The sequence below is a fragment of the Ischnura elegans genome, chromosome 5, assembly GCF_921293095.1.
Source record: "Ischnura elegans chromosome 5, ioIscEleg1.1, whole genome shotgun sequence".
Classification (NCBI taxonomy): Eukaryota; Metazoa; Arthropoda; class Insecta; order Odonata; family Coenagrionidae; genus Ischnura; species Ischnura elegans.
The window spans coordinates 96783320-96806651 of record NC_060250.1 but is presented as its reverse complement, the minus strand read 5'-3'; the positions used below and the strand labels follow the sequence as shown (position 1 = coordinate 96806651).

General features: G+C 37.8%; 1 protein-coding gene across 1 annotated transcript; it reads right to left on the bottom strand.

Moving 5' to 3' along the window:
• Positions 1-13748: 13748 nt before the first annotated feature.
• LOC124159299 (beta-parvin) lies at positions 13749-23097 on the bottom strand. The gene is made up of 10 exons (XM_046535027.1): positions 22997-23097; positions 22439-22801; positions 22162-22293; positions 21824-21913; positions 19720-19893; positions 18039-18136; positions 16552-16713; positions 15201-15341; positions 14840-15083; positions 13749-14420 (listed from the first exon to the last, which is right to left on the bottom strand). The coding sequence occupies exons 1-10, from the start codon at positions 23004-23006 to the stop codon at positions 14344-14346; spliced, it is 1491 nt and encodes a 496-aa protein (XP_046390983.1). The 5' UTR covers positions 23007-23097; the 3' UTR covers positions 13749-14343.
• Positions 23098-23332: the final 235 nt, after the last annotated feature.

Here is a 23332-nt window from a genome sequence, read left to right as displayed (position 1 = left end):
TACTTAAAGCAAAGCTATTTCTAACCTCTTTTACCGGACAATTCTAGAATGAGCTTGATCTTCTTCAACTTCACTATAATTTATAATCTTTTGGACTTTAAAAAGTGTGTCTTATACCACAAAAGATTGTCTTATGTGCTCTTCAGTCGGTGCCATTCCTAAGTGTGAAATTTATGAAGTGATGATCAAGAAAAATTTTTTAAAAGATACATTAAACAATAAAAAAATGGCATATAATATACATACCTATATATGAGCGTTTCTACGCGTCACTGACTGACCGTTACATCCAGTTTTTGTTCATATATTTCCCCTTTGACTTAATACAAATCAATTTAGGAACTTTCTGGAAGATTCCTCCCAAAATAAGTTAGTGAAAGCATACATTGGCTTTGGTACCAGCCTGTAACCCCTGTAGAACCGGAGATTTTAAACTTCAAAGTCGTCGTTACTGACTGACAAAAATGAAACTCCGTTTTTTGACATTGTCACATGTGTTATGATTGCTCTGAAATTATGCATGATAAATAAAATCCACGAAATACGGAAAATAGTTATAGGTGTTGCCCAAACATGCAAAATCGTGACTTTGCGTAAGTAATGGTTTCCTCTCTTTGGTCATAAAAATGGAGTGTCACTGACTGCTGGGCATTGTCACTGACTGACACATGTGATTTGATGCTTGTTAACTTTTTTTATCATGGAATGAGCATTCCAAAATATATATATTGAACACAGAAATACATATAAAAGAAACATAACAGTGGTGTAGTCAGGGGCCCAGCTAGCACATTATAAGTCATTGAGATAAGGTGAAAGGAAGAAATAAGGAAGTCGCTTCTCAAGTAAGCTTGTTATGGGTTTCTTACGGCCAGGGCGACAAACATCCAGAGTAATGGCAAAATGGATGCCAAACGTTCAGCACTTCCGTAGATGCTGTTATTATCCCATTGTTCCAGAGTGTTTATTAAGGCCTTTATGTATTAAAATAATGTTTTTATTATTGGCGCTTCTAAAATATGAGGAGAAATAACATCATACCGCCATAATTTGAAAATCATTCACATTTATGAACTGATGGCGAAACGAAGGTCGTAAGAAAAACACACAATTTCACAAGAATAGCGACGTAGAATAATATAAAAATGCCGGAAGGAAAATCTAATGTACGTATTGTAGTCATCGGGTTATCAAGCCATAATTTAAAATTCATAAATGTTAAAATGTATGGACCTTGAATAATTTCAGTTTTTCATGCACATGCCAAACAAGTTTTATTACATAATTGGATATTTAATTGGTAACTACGCCTCGCATTCATAACTGATATCTTGGTGGAGTGGTTAGCTTGCAAGACTTCTGTTACGTAGGTCGCATGTTCGGTTCGCCCCGTTATTATTTTTTTTTCTTCCCACCGCATGGATAGAGTACTTGTATTATGCTTTATATCTCCACTAGCCGGTCGCTTGCACTTATTATTTTTTTTCTATTTACGGGAAAATCTGTTATCAGTTGTTAAGCCCTTATAAAAACTCGCTTAATTTCACCAATAGCCTTTAAATTCATGTCGAGATGAGCCGCGTAGCATATGTAGTACGCTGTTCAGCCGCCTTTGGCGCTCCAACAGAAGTGACTTAAATTGCCTGAGGATATTTGACGGCATTCCTTACCTAATCGTCCCTAACATCTTACCCTTGCCTTATATAAGTCCCTTAGCTTACGATAAGCTGCTTATCAATTTTTTCCGTAAGAAACATAAAAACACAATAATTTTCCTTAAAATAAAGTGTTAAAATTAGTTTAAAACCCTCGACCTAAGTAGTACCCTGTTTTTAAAAAAAATTTCCCCTGTATTGGACCCCCCCCCCCCCGAACGAAATTCCTGGCTTCCCCATGCATTTTTTCTATGAAAATTTCCAATTAACCATCCTCCCCAATCATGACTGTGTCTTACCAATACATTTAATCAGTACTTGAAAGTCACATGTTCACGCAGAGGAATGTAACGCAACAGTGCATCGTTTAGGTGTCAGTGACGATTGACATACAATTTTTTCTGCTGACCAAAATCAAGGGATGAGGGAGATAAATTGTTTCGTATCCAAATCAAGTCCATCCCAAGAATGAAAGATCAGAATAAAAAAATTCCCCAGTATTCACCGTTTTTGTTCCTCAGCGCTGTCACTGACTGACATTTTAACCTTTGGTAGTGATCAAGTTTCAAATTTTGGGGCGTGCGCTTCATTGGCCCCGACTGGTACACTAAATTCATGGCATATTATGTTCCTCGAGTAATAATGTTATATGAGTTTTATTGTTCTTAGTAAATTAATTGTTTATACAGCCGAGTATTTTTGTGCCAATTGTTGACTTCGGCATGCCGCATATCACCGTCACCTTCATTGTCGTCGCGTCGCTTTGGTACGTTTGTTGTGAAAGCGGGACATAGGAGTAGAATGATTGTTGAGATCTGAAATCGTTACTTGTAGCATTTGTCAGGATTGATTAAGATGGCAAAGACGGGAGCAGAGAGACAGCGCGAGCATCGTGAGAGGAAAAAGCAAAGCGGTGAATGCGAGGAATTAAAAAGGAAGAATAGAGAGCGGCAATGAGATCGTAACAGATCATGGCAAGGGTGGTGTTGATGTAGTTGGGGGCAAAGGCAGAAATATGACCTGGGAAGCTTTTAAGTCGGGTTTCCTGTAGTAAATGCAGTGCAAGTGTGCAATTAAAACAGCAAGAAAATAAAATTAGCAGAGATCCCTGTACACGGTATTTCAGCCTCCAATGAAATGCTGGACTAACAGTGGCACGGCATTTAACCCATATGGAACACACTCTTTGTTCACCATGTGGAGTTAGTAGCTATAAATGTAATCAAGATGTCTCCTTACAACCGTTTTATGGCCATTAATCGGGAACTGGGGAAGAAAGCTCTCAATGAGTCCGGGAAGCATAGATAATAGAACCATGACACATTATTGAATTTTATAAACTGTAAAGGTCTCAATTTCATTGTATTTTTACGTACAACTTTGCTATTTTTATGAACTTTTATCTGCACTGAATGGTTGAGGCCTTAACTTTGTAGAAATCCATTATAAGGTTAGGAAAAATAACAACTTTGCTTGTTTAAAAACACGCTAATATTGTCATTAACTGGTTTTCATACACGGTATCATTTTCAAGATTGTATTCAATGGCTTTATTACTTGGGTTTTTACCCAGGTTGGGGTGTTTGTGTAAGATCGGTGTTGAAGCAGGGGAAGGATGAATAAGGGGGGGAGCTGGGAAAGGGGTCAGAGCGGAGGCTTGGGTTGACGTCATTGGGATTTTCCAGGGTGTAGTAGTGGAATGTATGGAAGGGTTAAGTGGAAATGGACAAGGTGGTCATTGTCAATCTGTCCTTTCTTTGAAATTTTTAAAATCGCTAACTCTTCTTGAACATCCAGTTGTGTCCCTTTCATCACTCTTGACAATATTTGGGTGTTTGTAGAAAAGCAAAGTTGATATTTTTCCTTACCTTAACTTTTATATATATTTTTAAGAGCCAGAATAGTGTCAAAATCCTTATTCTGTACATGCAATTTCCTCAAATTTTTCGGGGAAGGATGCCTGAATCCGCCAGTAAGGGGTCCCCCATTATGAGCCTTTCAGGGAGTATAGTTTGCACTTATGCACCACAGGCCTACTTTTTTGGGGGCATGTTTCACATACATGCAGCTTCTTGGGTATTGGCTGCTACGCACCAAGCTCAGCAAAGAAGTGTCCGAAAAAAAGGTCTCAGGATTCAATCACGCTTTGTGATGTTATTGTTCATCAGGAGCTGTCCTCAAATCATCTCCCATATGGGGTTTATATATATTATGAGTAGTTTAAACAAAAAATGCATTTTAATGTGCAATGGTGAAATGTATACCCATGTTATAGGCTTCTCTCTTTGTGTGTGAGCCATAGTCCTTTGGTTAAGATGTTTGATCGTAAAATTTTCAGTGAAAATCGTGAATAAAGGCAGTTGCCCTTTTATCTTCAATTATAATACAAGAATTTAAAAATGTCCTCATGAGTTTGACGTTTTGATTGAGTGATATCCAGCATTATATTTTAGTTCGATGTGAAGGAGGAGAGCGAAGACCGCCTCAGTGAAGGGAATTATTCTGTGCCATGCACACCAGATCCTACTGGGATTTCATGCTCCACCTTAGACCCCCTGACAGCTGCTGTCTCGGTGAGTCTGCTCTTGCCTTGTTTTTGTGCAGTTCTGCTGTGATGCAATTTCATTCCTCTGTGGAACATTCCCAACTCCTTTCGGCAGAAACCCTCTGCCTTTTCCCTTGCTTAATCAAACTCTCTGTGTTGTTCATGAGAGAGTCGCTCATATTGCTGTGTCACTCATGAAAGAATCGTTCGTATTGTAAGTGCACCCAATGACTCGGCACCTTTCTTCCCACTTCCCATTCCGCCTACCCCATTCCTTGCTTGTCCCATACCGCTTTATCAGCTCTCCCCCCAACCCTTCTACCTACCCACCGAGGAATTGCTAGTGCATGCTCAGCAGGAGAACTCAAGTCGCCTATGCATGAGGTGACTAGGAGACGACAAATGAGCGATGGGCAACAGGGAAGTCACCTGGTGATGCCGAGTGGCTGTGAAGTGCGCTCAAGAACTAGAGAGAGAGTCTTGGTGATATACTGTATGCAATGGACGAATAAAGCAATAGTCTTTGAACCCTTTGTGTTGGCGTCTGAATTGGTTCCCTGATGACCCCTCGATGGACCCAGTTGATCTAGTGACTTACAATAATGAGCTTCTCATTGTAATGAAGAGATTGGGAGCATTCAGATCCACCGATAACCAACCTTTCCTCACTGACCCAGAGAGCTCTCTGACATGACAGCTTGTTCACTGGTCTCACCAATAGTGCTGACATCATACAGTGCAACCTCGATATAACGACACCCCACGGTACACTAATAAACACTCACTATAGCGAATTGTCGCTTTACCGGAGGTGGAGCAAATAATAGCCAATATACCTGTTGCGAACAGATATACAGGAACAGGAGTGGTGCGGCGACAGATAAACATCTATCCGATAAACGTAAGCATAAATCCAGACGAAAGGCGATGTTTTTTTGCATCACTAAATTCCCTTACTCAAATAACGACTAACTATTCAAACAATTTATAAGCGCCGCACTGAATAAAAATCGTGCAAAGCATTGTTTTGTCATCATTTGTTTATCGAACGACAGTTTACCACATAAATTTGAGACTGAGCACTCCATTAACTTCATTTATAACAGATCGCTCGCTAGCAATTACAGAGGTTAAGGAGTCTTCATGAAAGTCTTCCGGCGGTGAAACCCTCGCTATGGCGAGAGCCAACACCGAAAGGGTCTCGTAAAAACGAATTTTTTAACACGCTAATTATAGGGTCAATTGACGGTGCATCGGCTATCTCTCGTTATAGCGGGGGTGTCGCTATAGCCCGTACTCGCTTTAACGAGGTTCCACTGTATACGGTGTTGCTATCATCACTACCATGCCATTTTGATTTTGCTTCTTTTGCAAATTGTCACGAAAAAGTTGTGTCAAAAGGTGAACATCATCAAGGTTTATTTCTCAGGGGGATCGTGTCCTTAATTTTTCAAAGATATTGCAATGCAAAAATGAGGTATTTGGCATATAGCAAAGATTGCCAATTGGCATATAGCAAAGATCGCCGATCATCGATTGGCAAACTTGGAGACCTAATTTTAATCAGTTAAATTCTATCTGTTTGTTTCCGGGATTCAGCTTTCAGGGTAATATGTGGATGGACGACATGAAAACAAACTGAAATTATTTTTTGTCTAACTCTCAAAGGTATTTCTATATATAGGTATCTCAGTTATAAATGATGGTGATTGTAGATGGATTCAAATCATTCCCAAGGAGAAGAAGTTGTTGCTGATTGCAAAGGAGCGATTGTGATAGACCTTGACTTGATGGTGGTTGCACCCAAGGGGGATCCAACTACCAAGGAGAATGCTGGGGTATGCATGATGTTCATTCAATTTTGCCTTCTGTCGGGGACAATGGATCTGACTGGCACGGCGCGATATTTTTAATTCCTCTGCACTATAAGAATTAAAACCGCAACTGGTCTGTCAGAGGAAGTACAGGGAACAGAATTGAAACATTGTGCGCTGTTAAGACCATTCCTTTATTTATCCCAATTAACTGTTACACAATCTACATCCCGCGGTGGACTGCTCCCTGCCAAGCCGTTTGCTCTCCGAAGTCCTACTTAGGCGTCACCACGTGATTGCCACTCACCTCTCACATTCGCTGCCATTGCCGTGGCGTGAGGCTCGTAGGTCGCTGATGTTGCAGTAGCTATGGGTGGGAAAGGAGCGACCGGAAAACAGGGGAATGTGCAGGTAAGGTGCGAGCAGAGGAAAAGAACGGAGAGAGTGTGGGCTGCTTAGGAAGGTGCTTTGGAACATTATAAGCTAGAATCCATCCTCTTGCTGCACCAAAAGGCGGAATTGATCCATGACCCTAATGCAGTAAAACCTCTATGTAGTGAACCTCTTTTCATCATAAAACTCCATACTTGATACCACCCCAGTGCTCCCGTCAGATTTACATGTAAATTTATTGGCAAACCTCCTTGTTGTGAACCTCTTTATCCCGTAAAACCTCCACTTATCATACCAAGTAGACACCACCGAGATGGTCAAACTACCTCCGAAAAGCATACCAAGACAACTAGAGACCATTAATGCAGCCGCGATCACGTACGTACATGGAATGACATTTTCAGCGATAAATGCATCACACTTATTTTTGTTCTTATACACCTTTAATATGATGTAATTTTCATGTTAATCATTATTTGTGGCCATTTTGTTCCATATGAGAGCATACCTAACAGTAAATAAGAAAAAAAGGTATCCAACTATCCAAAACATTTTAAGTGACTGTTGAATAAAGAGAGATCACATCCTTTTCTCTCGAATCATGGTGAAAATCATGTAACAGTGCTCGCTTTCTGTAATTATTAAATAACAAATGTATGTTCACTAATGCATGCATGTTTGTTTAATAAATATGATGGTTTAAAAGACACTTAGTGCCTTTCATTTGCGAATGATATGAAAAAATGATGCCTATCACTGAAACCTCTCTATAGTAAACCTCCTCACATCAGACGAATATTTTTTGGGTTCTCAGCCAGGTTAATGCTTTTATAGAAGCTGACGTTTCAGAGAAGCCGTTTTGAAGACAAGTCGTCTCCCGACATCAGGCTATCATGACTCAAGATGTGCCTACAAGGTTGTTTCATCTTTTCATTAAGGTTTTCATGAGGCCTCTCTTCTCTCCTGTTCTTCTAGGGACTTCCTCGTTACTAACTCGGTCGATCCATTTGATCCTCAACATTCTTCTGTAGCACCACATTTCAAAAGACATTTTTATTTTGTGAAATAAATGTTCTGAGGAAAATTCCAAAATTTGGTGTACAGTCACTTGCAAAAGTTGGTCCACAAACCCGGTGCAGCCGTCTCTGCTATTTTCCGAAGTCGACCTTCGCATATTGCTTACTCGTTCTTTGTCCAGTGGGGTTCCATTTCCCTTGGTCGGGTTGTGCAAATGGTGCAACTTCACTACTTTAACCTTCGCCATGAGCCCCAAGAACGATTTCAGCGGCAGGAAGGGCCCGTGAACCCTGCCCCCTCCACAGCCAAATAATTCCATCGTCAAAGAAAGCGAACAAGAATGTTAGGTTTTTCCTGCGAGTAACCCATCATGCAAGGAAGAGAGTGGAGCATCTGATTCGTATGGTCGACTAACACATCATATTAAGTACATACAAATAAAATTTTTGGAGCGATCGTAACACTCCAATTTTTTTTGTCTGTATCGTCTCGTGAAAAATACGTAAATATATATGCCAATGTTAATTTTTGCCGTTTAAGTCACGGTTACCATCTATGCTCGCGTTCGCATGTGTCGGCAGGGAAGGATTGTCATTCATTTTTCAATGTTTACAAGTGAAACAGCAGTTACTTCCCATTTCGGAATTCAGGTAGTGCCTACATTATGAATACTGCAACTTATTCGGTTTCTGTAAATAGAAAATAAGAAGTGTATTAATTTTTTACCTGGCAAAACCTACCGGTAGAGCAATTGTTCTATGATAGAAGATAATTTATCCATCTAACTTTTTGGATGAGCAATAGGATTAGCTTGAATTGCTTTTAAGACAAATATAATTTTTCACTGAAAGAAGTAATGAGACATTTATGGGCATTGAGTTACATGGCATGCTTTTAGACCATAATGAGATGTAAGAAGTGTTATCCATTTCTTTCCAGGGAATCCTGGTACATTTATAGTATTGTTCAGTGTTTTTTTTGTTTAAGAAAATTAGTGCAAGTAACTTCAGCATGGCATCATGATTCTGAGTAAGCCATTTATGGTAGTCATGGAAAAATATAATTTCCCTGCCCTTCTGAAATGAAAAAGGGAGTATATTTGATTATTATTTAAGGAATCCTGATAATGTTAGAATAATACAGTAAAACCTCCATGTAGTAAACCTCTTTACATCATAAACCTCCATACTTCATACAACCCCCATGGTCCCGTCAGATATACACGTAAATTTATAGTCAAACCTCTTTTTCTCGTGAAACCTCCACTTATAATATCAAGGAGATACCCCCGAGACGGCTTAACTACCTCCACAAATCGTATGAGACCATTAATGCAGCCGCGAATATGTACATGGAATGACATTTTCAGCGTCACACTTACGCGCTGCGCAGCGCAGTTGTCACACATGTGTCACACTTATTTTTGTTCTTGTAAACCTTTGGTATGCTGTAATTTTCATGTTAATCATTAGTTGTGGCCATTTTGTTCCATATGAGAGCATACCTAACAGTAAATAAGAAAAAAGATATCCAACTATCCTACATGTTCACTAATGAATGCACGTTTATTTAAACACATAAATATAATGGTTTAAAAGACAGTAGTGCCCTTCATTTCAGAAGGATATGAAAAAATGGTGACTATCACTGAAACCTCTCTATAGTGAACCTCCATACATCAAATTGCTCAAATTTTGGTCCCCTCCATTACCATGTAAAGAGGTTTTACTGTGCATGGAGCATTTCGCCAATCACCCCACCTGCACCTCTCGTAACTTGAACTTACCTCTTCAATGGACAATAACGCCCATTCACATTTGGCCCTTTCACTCTCTCCATATCCTTACTTTCATCCTTCCCCTATCCCCCTACCTAAAATTCTCTTCACCATGGGTAGCACTTCTTTGTTTCTTTTCCTCTCTGTCCATCTCACCTTCTCCATTCTTTTTCGTACTCACATCTCGAACGCTTTCTTCTTTTCATCTCCCTCTTTTGCTGGCATCTAAGTTTCCCCACCGTAAAGTGCTGCACCTTTATCAGTATAATTATGTAGTAGCTAATAAATATAATTTGTATCGATTGCGCAGAAATAGTCATCAGCTGCCCAACACAGTATATTTCTATTGGATGAAAATTATGCATGCATAGTTTCATGCCTGTAGGAATATGATCAGTATCTGTTCACCCAAAAGACTGACTCAGGGTATTCATTACGTGAGTGAAGGTTCTATTATTGCTTATGTATATAATAATGTGGAGGACGTCGACATGAATGATATCACCAGGTGCCAATTACAACTGATTATATCAGAAAAAGTGAAACGAAAAAGGGGAAAGACTTAGTGGGACCACTCAATGAAAGGGATAAAAGATTAAGGAAATGTGCCTTAAAATGGTAAGAAATAGACAAATAAGTCATGTAATTAATGCTTCCGATGGTTTTTTAATTATCGAAAATGTATTTATGATTAATATTTAGACATTCGAAGTTTCAAAGAACATGATAATGAGGGTTCATTACTCACTGATACCTAGAATATATTAAGCTATATTTAAATATTTGCATGGGGAAATGGTAGTAACAACTGCAATAAATATCAGGTCAAAGTAAAGATAATAATTTGGCGCACCTTTATAATTATGATTTCTCCAATGACGACACATGAAGAAAACTGTAGGATAATGTAATGAAATGAAAATCCCTAGAAAATGCTTAGGAGTAATGAATGAGCCTATCGTAATGTTGTTAAAGAGTGTCGAAATAATTAAAAATACGGCAATATACTTTGGTGATGTATGGGAATCATGTGTTAAAGGGCATAATCTGGAAGGTTATTTGGTAGGCAACTTTAAAAATCCTCTTTGTCATAAATTCCGATTTTCATTTCTTCCTTACATGTGTGTTGCGATGCAGATATGTCTTGTTATTTTTGTGTACAAGCCAGACTACTCAGACTATCTATCTCAGAATACTATCAGGGGGAGAGTAGCGGTACTGAGAACTAATGCTTTGTCTTGTGTTCTGGCACCACGCATTGGGGAAGTCGCAAAGAATTTAGGAATGGTGAAGAATGGCTTGGTAGGACTTAAGCAGACAGTGAGAATGAGCCAAACTGGCCCTTTCTAGCCACAGATGGCATAGACAATACCTAAAGTTCAAGCACTATGGAAAACGTAGTTGATCGTGCTGGCCATGGGGACTGACTTTTGAAAGTGACTGCTCTATGGTTTAAAAAAGCAGTTGTAGCCTATCATATGCTTGAAATAGTACTGGCTCCCATTTCCATTCATAATATCATTTGTTGATGCTTACTTTCAGGGTACAGATGCCAAGGACGGGGAGCTTGATGAGGATTCGACTGAGGCGTACCCAGCTAAGACGGAGGTGGATGGTGAGGACTCACAAATATCTGTTCACGGTTATGGATGCTATTGAAGTTATTGTTAAGGATGGAGTACCTGAATTCCTCATCCATCTACACTTTCTTTACTTAACGTGCCAATTTGAGGTACAGCGGACTCCGGATTATCCGGCTGCAGTTTATCCTTGTTGCGGATTATCCATGCATGATTTTCACTTTCGCTCAATATTTTCTGCAATATTCATGAAATAAAATCGGACGCAAAATCATTGGAATTACTGCACAAATGCTAGAATAAACCAGGATTATTATTTCCATTCATAAAATGGAAGCGATCGCTCGCTAGCTGCGTTCACGGCAGCACCGTGTTCCTGTTTTCCAAGCTTTGCAGTCCGCGACCTCGCTCCGCTGAAAATATCGGGAACGGGCAAAGAAAGCTCTCATTGAGTCCGGGAAGGACGCTAAAATAAGAGAATAACGCCATAAATAATAATATGTCTTTTGTTTTAGGTAAATCATGAACATTGCAAGGCATTTAGATGAAAGTTTGGATTATCAGTATTTTCCGATTACTCGTGCCGTCTCTCCCCTTCATTGGCCCAGATAATCGGGAGTTTACTGAATTTGCAATACACTCAAAAATAGTGCATGAGACCTTTTACATTGGATTTTTAAAATAATGGCTAAATGATGATCGGAAGTTTACTGTAGTTGGAGTGCCTCCGTAAGAGTAATAACAATTTGCTGAAACGTAGGTCACGCAGTCTTTCAAAGACACACTTTCAATTACAGTACACTCCTGATTATCCGGGCTAATGATAGGGAGGGACAGCACAAATAATCGAAAATACGGATAGTCCAAACTTTCTCTTAAATGTCTAGTAATGTTCATAATTTACGTAAAACAAACAATATATTATAATTTATGCAAATACTCTGTTATTTAAGAGTGCTTCCCGGACTCATTGAGAGCTTTCTTTGCCAGTTCGCGATTAGTGGCCATAAAACGGTTGTACTTGTATTATTAATGCTTCATGGAAGGCCTGGTTTCGAAAACCACACATCCGTGGCTTTGTGATCACGGATGCAGAAAAGTGGTTTGCACGAATGCTTCAAAACCACTGCTCGACGTCGGACACTACACTGTCAGGCACCACACCACGTAGTCACGTCATGCACAAGTTGCCCGAGTTGCAACTGCTGCACGACGTGTATCTGTGAGCAAGGAGCACAGTCGCATACTGCGAGGCTTGGAAAACAGGAGCACGGAGCTCCCGTGAAGGCACCTAGCATGTGACCGCTTCCATTTTACGAAGGGAATTCTTACAGAAATAATAAGCCCGGTGTATCATAGCATTAATGCCGTAATTCTGATAATTTTGCCCCCGTTTTGTTTTTATAAATACCATATAAGGGCATGTAAGAGGCGCACCTTTTTTCCCAGAAATTGCAGCCAAAAATGAGGGTGCGCCTCTTACACAAACTTCTTATCTTCCCCCCCCCCTCCCCTTCACCGGTCGCAAGTCCAAGGGGAACTGAGTGGCCTTGGTTTTCCGCGTGAGTCAGTCATCTGAAACCCTTGGTCAAAAATAAGCGGCAGGCAGGGGAGTTTCTCCCTTGGTGACGTATTTTTAAAATGCTCCTGTTTGCTTTTCTTGGAAGCATCGTGCTGTCACGATGGTACCCCAGAGGTGAACAAGAAAAAGATTGCACAGGGTGTTTCGCTCCGGAGGGCACGCTTAATTTACTGCCACGAGTGGGCATCCCGCAGCATTTATACTGCATATAGTAATCGCTTATCAAACGTAGAGAAAAGTGTAGTTTTGAGGGTCATACCTGGTTAATAGTCAACATCTGTCTTGCTGAGCAATTACCATTACGCTGAGGACCTGATTTTTCAAAAATCATCTCCAGACGCTAATATGAGGATTTTTGCGACTGAAAATTATATTGGTGTCAAAACCTGCTGTTTAAAAAATTCAAACGAGTGTGTTCATTGTCGGACTAAATGGTGGACAGAAGAAATCGGAAATGCTTATAAGTGAAGAGCACTGAAGGAGTGGTCGAGGGGAAGGAGCACGCTCCCTCCCCTCCATATTTCAAGCTACGAGGCTATGAGCGAATGAGCAAGGGAAGAACACGTCCAATCTTGCATTAGCTGTTCCTAATTAGTGATTGGAGAGTTAGTGTTTTACCACAAGCCTGACACATTAAGGACGTTTTCGTCGCACGTCAAGTGTTGAAATAAAATTATTCATTGTAAATATGAATGAATTACGGAACATTTGGGCTATTCGTTGTAATTCTTTGCATTATTGTTATTGTTTTCGTACTGTCGATGAAGCAAGCTTGTGCTCCACATATTAAGCTCAAATTTTTATTTCCACCCAATTTGCTTAACTAGTTAAATATTCATCACTTATGCTACAATTATTTAATTAAAATAAAGTAGATATCATTTTATTTTTGGATATTATTACATCTTTCAATACTTGATTAAGTTACTTTAACCTCATAAAAACAAGTCAACATCGCAATGCGCACGTTTTCTGGGTTGAAATACCGAATAGCTCTGCCTGGGAGAGGGTGTAATATTATTGCAACCCTACCGGTTGTGATTCGCCGTTCATAATAGTGAATTGCAACGGCACTTTAGCTATTTTGAGAATTACGTCTTCCGGTGTAGTAAAAACACGAATTGCAACCGTTCTGAATACCGTATTGCATATAGGTTGCAAAACGCTATATTATTGCAACTTTGGTTGCAATATTGGCTAATAGCATGATGCTATTTCATCCAGAATGGCAGCCTTAGTCATCACTGGCCATACAACGATAATATTTCTAATTATTGACGATTTTGGTTGAGTATTCCTCTGTAAATGTATAGGATATTAGTACTAATGAAAATGAATTGTCATTACATTTAGTAGCTGAACTTTTTTCAATGACCACAAAAAAATACAGAAAAAAAATTTTTATTCTTTTAAATATTTGCTATAGAAAAACATAATAGAGAAAATACAATGACTACAAAAAATAAATCTAACACTCTGTAGAAATTTGTGTAAATATTGTTCTCAACTTTAAAATGTCATATAAAACCACAAGGCATTTTTAGTAAAATATGTAAACAATTGTTAGGTATTGTTACTCAGTTAACAACATTAAAATTCCATTTTTACATTGTTAAAAATTTTAGTACAACTTAATCTTCTAAGCTGGATGGCTGCCTCTGAGGAGGATACAAGTCACCATTGATCTCCTATCTTTAATAGCATTAACAATGAAGTGGAGGCACTTGAATGTTTTTTTACAAAATATATTATTATAGAGGACAGTTCTTATATCCACAACAACATAGCAGGCTGGTGATCATGGTTCAATAAATAATGTCTATTAAATAAGATTTATGAGTTTCTAACTAAAATTATATTGAAATATTAACTTTTAAAAAAGCTGAAGTAGATGACGGCATGAAATCCATAAAGGCAACGGCAGTATTTCCTACAGCATACACATCATATAACACCATGGCAAGAAAATTTGAAATAAGACTAGCTTACACTCTTGTACTTAGTAAATAAATTGTATAGCACCCGTAGTGTTGATTTCAGATCCAGATTAACAATATCTGCAAGAAAATATGAAATTGATTGAGATTAGTTAAAGGTCAAAAATACATTCACTGACCAATAATTTTACAAAAATCCCAATATAATATCCTCTCCCATTATTCTTAGGGAAAGAGAAAGGTAGGACTATATTAGAGCTCAAGTGATATATTCATTTCTCCAAAGGAAACCTCCAGTATATGTATAGTATATTATAAGTATATGATAAAAACATGTAATTCAGTCTGTTTGAAGCCTTCCTCAAACGTTTACTTTTGAACCAGCACATAAAGTAAATTTCTGTCACTTTTACACTCCAAATGATAGAATGCAAAGAGCATGCTACTTCTTAAAAAAGATTGCTAAATAAGTGCAACACCTATAGCAAAGAGTAAAATGCACTGTTCTACATTTAAAAATGTTTTAAAACAATTTTTACCTTCAGGGCGTGCCTTGGGGCGAGCAAGGCCTACATCTTGCATCAACTGAAAAGCCAGCATGACATTTTGAACTTTCTGATCAAAGTCTCTTGGGGTGAGATGAAATTCATACAAAGGCACAAAGAATCCTTCAAGGAGACCCATCAAGAGAGTCAAATAAACTCCATCATGGAACTGAGTCTCTAATTCGGTTACCTCCAAGTTGACACGGCTCAGATGCTTGTTCACAAATGTAACTAGAGACTGAAAAGAGGACAAAAAATTTATTATTTCCCACGAAGTTGACCTGATATAATTGCCTAACTCTAAAGCCAAGCAGGAAAGGTAGGTAGAAATAATTATTAACATGTCCTCACTTACCTTTTTCACAACTTGTAGTTTATCTGGAGCATGATCAAACAGGGTATCAAAAGCATCTCTCTCACATCTCATTCCCAAGTCATCATAAGTGGAGGTAATCTCTTCTTGGACAGTACGGTGACTTAGTGAGCCATCTCTTTTCTAAAAGGAAGGTGATATTTAATAATAATAATTTTTTCATCTCCATTGGTATTCATAAAAAACATGTGACACTATAATTACAAATTTAATAAAGACTGGTTCAATACTTGAAACATATTAATTTTTTAATAGTAAATGCAACAGTAATGTAAGTCCTTGAGCTGAAAGATAGTCATTGGTGACTAACCCTCAATCAGTAAGATCTTTATACATCTAATGTGCTAATATGGAACATAGTTTATCAGGGAGTGGGTGTATCAGGATATTGATCAAGAGAATGTGATGATGCCTGAGCTATGTGCTAATAAGTGAACTGAGGTTATATAACATATACATACAGCTTATTGAGATTATTGAAATTGGGGTAACTTGCATGTGCATATAAGTTTCTATCATCTCGAGGTGTCACACGAAGCTCTGTACAAAAAGTGACTTGATATTCAGTCACACGCATTAGTGTTAAATTATTTACACCAAGGATGACACTCACCATGAAAAATTCATTCGGCTTCGGCAGGATTTGAACCTGAATATCACAATCTTGCCTCCCAGACATTCTAATGTGCTTGGTGGTATAAATTCGTGCGTAGGTTTCCACGGCGTTGTTCACGATGACTGCTAATTTTCGGGTTCTCCAGCCGCGTCTGTCGTTTATGTTTGACTACAGTTTCGAAACCCATCCTGCTTCCGTCTTCAGGTCGAAGCTGTCTTTCGAAACTGTAGTCAACCATAAACGACAGACGCGGCTGGAGAACCCAAAAATTAGCAGTCATCGTGCTTGGTGGTATGTCTGTACCTGACAGGCAATAGGGAGATGAGGGTTTTAATCCTGGGTGGGCCAAATGACTTTTTCATGGTGTATTTCACCCATTATGTAAATAACATCCAATAATCCAACAACATCCACACAAAAAAAAGACTTGGCAACTATTCCAGAGGTCAGAAGTTTCTACCTGATCAGCAATACTAAAAAAAAAATTTTACTTCTCAGACTGGATAACAAGCTGGTAGACAAAGCCATTACCCAGGAAAAACCTCAAAATCTCAGGGATTTTTTTATTACAACACCGTAGACACCCGGAGTCAGGAAAATACTTATTTCTTATCGTTCAATTTCACTATAAGTGATTTCAAGGACATTTATATTGACATATGGGCAGATTTCCATACTTGAATGCAATTACTTTAATTTTCAAATGAAGCAAGTTACCTGAACCACCACTACACTGACAATCACATTTTCCGGAAGACGCACTGGAGCACGGAAGTACCTTGCAAGTGCTACCAAAAGGTGCAGGATGGAGACAATATTTTTGGAATGAATGCTCTCAACACTCCAACGATTAGGCGCCCACCGTGGTATTCCAAGGACCTTAAAAAGGAATAATTATTTAATTAGATCTTTTTGTGATTAGAGCAATGGCAACAATTTTTGACATTCCTAATAACTGAAACAAATTTCATCACAACAAATATTTAAACCATAAACTAACTAATTATTGCTTAATAATTTAACTAATTTTAAATTTGATTATCCAACCACATAAATTCCACCAATCTATGCAATTTTAAAATATAAAATTAAATACTACCTAAATGTATTCTACAAAACTCCTATCCTACATAAAATAATAATCAATCATTATAAATAAAACTAACAGCACACTACAAATAGTAAAACTAATTTCTTTACATTGGAAAAACTTCACTGTTCAATTTCATCGGCAAATTCACAGGTACTCTACTTCAAAAAAATTGAAATTGCAATAAGAAAGCCTGTTCAGAGGGTCCTAAACGGCAAAAGCACAATTGAATACTTGTTCAAAAATCCAATCCTTAATATTAAGAATGGAATACATACATAAATCATAAGAATTGTGCAGAGAGAAAGAAATTTAAATAAAAGATACGATAACATACACATTGAACTAATAAGGACTTAAAATAGTACTAAAAAGTCCTTTGCTAGGAGAGAATAGATAAAATTAATTTCAGCATTATCATGCAATTGAAATATAAAAAGACAAGAAGAAAATTTTTTTGGCCCTCAATCTTGGAACTAGTTAGCCACTCACTAATTGTGTGAAAAATCCACAGGGAAAAAACCGGCGAATGATTTTTTTCCCCAGTGGATTTTTCGCACAATGTGTTCATTGCGGGTGACTCCTGTAAAAGTTATCACCGTGGCTAGTCCCTGTATACTTAAATCAGCCACTCACTAGCCTGCGAAGGATCCTATTCTGCCCTATCGGAATACACCATAGGCACACTGAGCAAAGAGCACTTGCTCTGATGCACACTTTTTTGAGTTCCACCTATTTCTGCATGTAGGCTAATCATTTTTTGTTCATGACTATATATAAACACACATGAAAAGATGATAAGTGAAATATTGTTGTAATGCGTATTAAAGTAAAACCGATGTGTGTTCTTGGTCCAAATTTAAAGTAAGTTGATAATTAATTATTAATAAGATAGCATGAGTCAACTTGATCTTAGATGATTAAATACAACATACTGAAGAGCTCAAATCAACTCAAATTATTACATTTAAGATCAATTAAAAGATATTGAAATTACTGGGATTTGATACAATAATGCGTGAGAAATATCAAGTAAGTACATACACGACTTTATATCCTCTTTTGGTAGAACAAATTTTCAGTTACAGAACTGGCTAAGCTGTCAAATTCTTACCTTGTTAGTGACTCCCAAGACAACACCCAACTTCTGTTTTTGTCCCTCTTCCGATTGTGTAACCTCAGGAACATCCAGTTTTTCACCAGTAAGTTTCTCTAGAAAATGCAAATTAAAGGAAAGTGTAACTAGTGACGGTGAACGTGACTCCTTTGTGAGAACTATCTTGCAACACATGGCATACAATGACATGCAATGCACACCCTCCGTGGAGTTATTATACATAGTGCTGGGGATGATGGGAAAAAGGAGGGGCAGGGAGAGTAGCGAGAAAAGGGAATGTCATGGAGGACATAGGGGTGGAAGGGAGGGATAATGGATAAATTGATAGAGGAGGCAAGGGAGTGGGAGTGTACGGTACACTGAGCTATTTACATGGAATACTTGACTAGTTTTGCAACTTAATACCAATTTATTGTTCTCTCACACAAACTATTATTAAAGAACAAAATATTAAATGCTAAATTTTACATATCCCACATGGAGGAATGAATTACATGTATCACCCACTAATTTTTAGAATAATGAGGGATTAGCAGACTTGGTAAATCAACCGATATTTTTCATTTGTCACCAAATGCACTCAAAAAATTTGTCATCCAAATGCCTATTGTAATCATTACCAGCAGCTTTTGACAAGCTTCAGAAAAATGTGTTCCATAGGAACAAAAACTCCCTATGAAACAAAGAGCAAGAGTAACACAGAGGAGAGACACACTGCATGAAGAGCGAGTCAAGCTGAAATGGGGAGTCATGACTTCCTAAATGTAACTCGTGAGTCACTCGGCTCATTTTATGGAGTTGAGCGTACATGCTGATTCACTCCCTCTACGACAGTCAATCATTTAGGACTCTCTATTATTATATATCATAAGGATTCATTGATATATCACACCATAAGATTAAAAATCTTACTTGCGAGAACTTTCTAATGGTAACTGTAAAAACTATCTTTAAAATCAGCCCTCTGCTGACACACACTCACCGCATCAGTAGCACCATAATACAAAAAACACGTTAATTCAACATTTATTAATTTAGGAAAGAAATGATGTGCTCAAGGCCATTTAGGTAATATAAAATTATAAAGTACATATTCCATGCATTGCCACCTCATTAGGTAAAATCAGGATTCTAACATAATTTTAGGCACTCTTTTTCAGTAAAAGTATGAAAACTGAAATAGACAAAAATCTCATCCTTTTTCCCTTACTGCACTGTCTGGCTTTGTATTTCAAGCTGGGATGTTATATATCCGTACAAAAACAGAGAACAAAAAAGAAGAGCCAAAAACATAAGTTATTGTTTAATTATGATGGAACAACTATAATCGCAGCATCGTATTCAGTTTAGGAAAACTGTTATTTAGAAGAAAGAATAAAAATGAAGCACATTATAGTGACTTTAACTTGTCACGATGTTGTTCTAACATCACTAACACCTTTCGAGACAGGATTTATGTACTCAATTGTCGATTTTTACCATCACATTCAGTTCAGCACTTAATTTTGTTAAGTCATTCAATGTTAGAGTTCCTTCAAAAATTAAATATATATAAAATTTCAAAATTACTTGTCAAACATCGCTAATTAAGTTAGATTAGTGTAAATAATTGTACTATAAATGAGTAAAGTACGAGCAGATGAATTGTCCGTACTTAGCATCATGTTTTTTTCCTTACCCAGCAACTTTTGAAGAACTTGTCCATCATAAAGGTCTTCTTCAATATCTTTCACAATAATCCTCTGATCAGCTAACTCATCATTAATCCACTCAATCAGCACATAGATCAATTCCTTCAATTTTGGATCTTCATAGGATTTCGGTTCAATCATGGAACGCTCTTCATTTTCCTCTGTGTCAAAACAAAATAGGAAGAATATTAAAAGTTCAAAATTATTAGAGTAGACTATGAAGTAAGGTCTTTGCAAGGAGTGTGTAAACATTGAGACCATGCCCAAGCATTAAAAATGATGAAGTATTTAGATATTTTTGTCTAAATATTTTAAGAATATAGCACATTGAAAATCCACTGAATGTATTTCATTTATCTTTGAAATATGTACACCCTCTCGTAAAGCAAAATTGAGTATAAGCTGATTATTGGCTGGAATAAAATTTAGAAGAGTATCTCCCAGCTAAAGCTAATTAAAATAAGAATTCAAATCTCCTAAAGTTTTTTTTTCCAGATTGCCTAGTCAACCATCACTCTTACCACATCTTCTGACAGGTTAAGACAGATTCTAATCCCAACGATGGTTTCCTTTCCAACCGAAAAATGACACATATCAAAGAGATACATTTGATTTCAGAGATATTAACTCCTATTTTAATTGGCTTTAGGATATGCACTACTAAACTTCACACCCTCCTTACGTTGGCATAAACAAAATTGCCACTTATAATGAAGACAAAAATGATTAAAGCTTGTCAATTTGCATTAAAAATCGAATGAAAATAAGTTTTTTTGTAAGATGTCTTAAATAGAACCAGTTTCCATCTTGACCATAGCATTTATATATCACCACCTTTGAAGCACTTAATACCTTACAGTAAGATTCAGGGTACTACAAGATTCTCAACTACACTATTAAATATATCAGGGATCTTTTTGCACCTACGGGCCACATATCCCAATAAGCATTGCAATTAAGGCAGACATAGTGGGTTTGGTGGCCCAGTGGTTAGGGCATTCGGGTAAACATCGAAGTTTCACAGGCCTTGGAGCACTCACAAATAAACATTCTTATTAAATGAGATGACACATTGAAAGGAACTGGCCACTCTAAACCCAAGTGTGAAATTCACAGTCTGCAGCTCAGTCTGGAGAGAGCTCTACATCTACCTGTACAACTCATCTTTTATGTTGAAACACCAAACATATTATGTGGGTTAAATACTATTACCTTCATGATATATGTCTGTCAACAAAATAACACACCAAATTTAATCAACTATCAACCGAAACCCAGTCATTCATTTATAGGCAATCACAAACATTTACAAGCAACATTGGCAGTAAAATCTGCCCCTAACTACAATCAACCAATTTGAAAGTTTACATGTACTCATTAAAAGTAAGTCAACAGGCAAGTGGCCAGAGTGAATAATCCTAAAAACTAATAGCGCTCTAACTCCTGAAAAACTTCTGTGATAGCGACTGTTAAAATAATGAAAAGAAATTGAACTAGCCACAAAATGTTTTTTTTTAATCCGCGGATTACATGAAGCGTGACAAAAGCAGTAATATTTTCCTAATGACTAGAAATTTAAAAAAAAGTCGAGTAAGTATCTATTAAAGTACACATTTATGTTCTCCTCTTTCACTAAATCACCTAAGGCATAGAATGACGTCAACTGACCCAACATAGCCATTGTTTCAACCTCTGAGAAATTTATCATCAGAACTTATAGCGAATAGTTGTAAGACAACTCTAAACACAACCACGTAAATTGAAAATCCAGGTACTGCAATTATCTATTAACATGACTAATTACAAGTTCCTTAAAAAGGCATTCATGATAAGTGAACTAAATCTGCAGTACAAGAGAGAAATTTATAGTAAATTTAAGTGAAATATGACTATACATTCGTGAAAATCAGCTAATTAAATCATAATTTCTGATTTTGGCCTCTCTTCTGTCAACGTTAAAATCAGGGAAAATGTTTGTGTTTATAAATTACCAAAGCACGATCAATTTTTTGGTGATTCTTACACAGTAAAATTCGAGAGAACCAAAATTGTAAATCCTTAAATTTATTACTAGTGTATTATGAAACTTACCCAAGGTATATTCTTCGGGAGGCAAATCTGGAGCAGTCGGGCTGCCTGGCGAGTCAATCGCATGTTTACCCTCCTCTTGGACTTCTTGGACTGAAATCAAAACGCACCTCGGTAGTATCAATTAATTTCGTCTATTCTGTTACACGCGGGAACTACACTATGGGGTAAAAAAGCTTTGCTAGCTGTTAATTAACAAAAATCATGTCATCAGGCTTATTGGGAACCACCCACCAGCACATCCTTATATGGTTACAAATATGGGGAAGCTTGGATGGGAAGATCTTTCGAGCGAAAGACTATTCATAAAGAATATTGTCTCATAAATGCATGGAACTAACCTTCTTTGATGCGCTTTTTCCTTCCTAGTGTCCCAATTTTCTCCCAGAAAGATTCCTCTTTCTCATCTTTCTTGGCAGACACAGGTCGAGGTGACTTGGGTCTCGGAGACGCCATGACTGTCAATGCGCCTCCTAGGTGGGAAAGTCTGTAAATATCTGGGGGCGTGAACTGCGCAGCGTAATTTCACACGAGTGATTTTAGTTGTGCATAAATCGCTTACAATAATAATGTAATAAATGAACGGCCAATGAATTAATGCTTAACTGGCAGAAATACCTCCTGTTTTAAGATCACTTTGCTCCAATTTTGACGATGATTCTTGTTCATTTTTTGCGTCTGGTTCCTTCGCTTCGCTTTGGGTGTCTGCTTCGAAGTCGTCGGTGGTGTCTTTTTTCTTGCAGGCAACAATCCGAGGAACTCTTGAAGGTGTTACCATAGAAGAGGGAGGGGCACACACCTCCTTCTTCGTTACCTTTTCTGCGCTAAATACGTCATCCTCTACATCTTCGTCAGAATTGTATTCCGGTGCCGATGGGTAAAGTCTCATTTCAGTTGAAGATTGGCGGAAAAGTGTTGTTTTCTTTGGCTTCTCGATGGCTGCTTCCGTATCCATCGCGTCTTGAAAATCCAGAGTGTGTTCTTAAAAATAAAAATGAAGTTGAAAATTTCTCGACTCTATTAGAACGCGGAAACTGAAAAAAAATCGGCATCAGTCACTACAAATGGCTACATTTTCTAAAACTTTAAATAAACGTAGACCATTATTCTGCCAGTATTAATCAGGAACGTCTACATGCGAAATTAAGATTATAAGAAAAAAATATTAATATTTACCGAGGTCCATAATTTGAGCACAATCCGGTGCATAAGTAATAATGTCGTCGGAGAAACGCTGAGGGTTGTGCGTTTTCTCAGGATTGAAGTAGCTTTGTGACGCCCAGTGACGCTTCCGGCCATCAGAAAGGAAATTGTGGCATTGCTAGATAATTCTTTTTCCTCTTGTTTCTTATCACTCTCTTGGAAACCCATCCCTCACGCAGAATTTTTGCTTCTATTTTCTTACTTTTTATGAGAAATTATTGGCGAATACATCTCCCGTCGAAATCTATACCGGTATAGGAGGTAGAGGAGAATCTATGGGGGGGGGGGGGGGGGGTGAGGGCAAGGCGC

Bases quoted from the DNA above. Each gene is read 5' to 3' on its own strand.
- LOC124159299 (XM_046535027.1), bottom strand. The intron at 19,894-21,823 runs GTAAGTTTCATA...GTTTTGACACAG, and splicing joins TCCCGAAGAATATACCTTGG to AGGAAAATGAAGAGCGTTCC. The intron at 15,342-16,551 runs GTAACTTGCTTC...CCTTCCTTTTAG, and splicing joins TCAGTGTAGTGGTGGTTCAG to AAAAGAGATGGCTCACTAAG.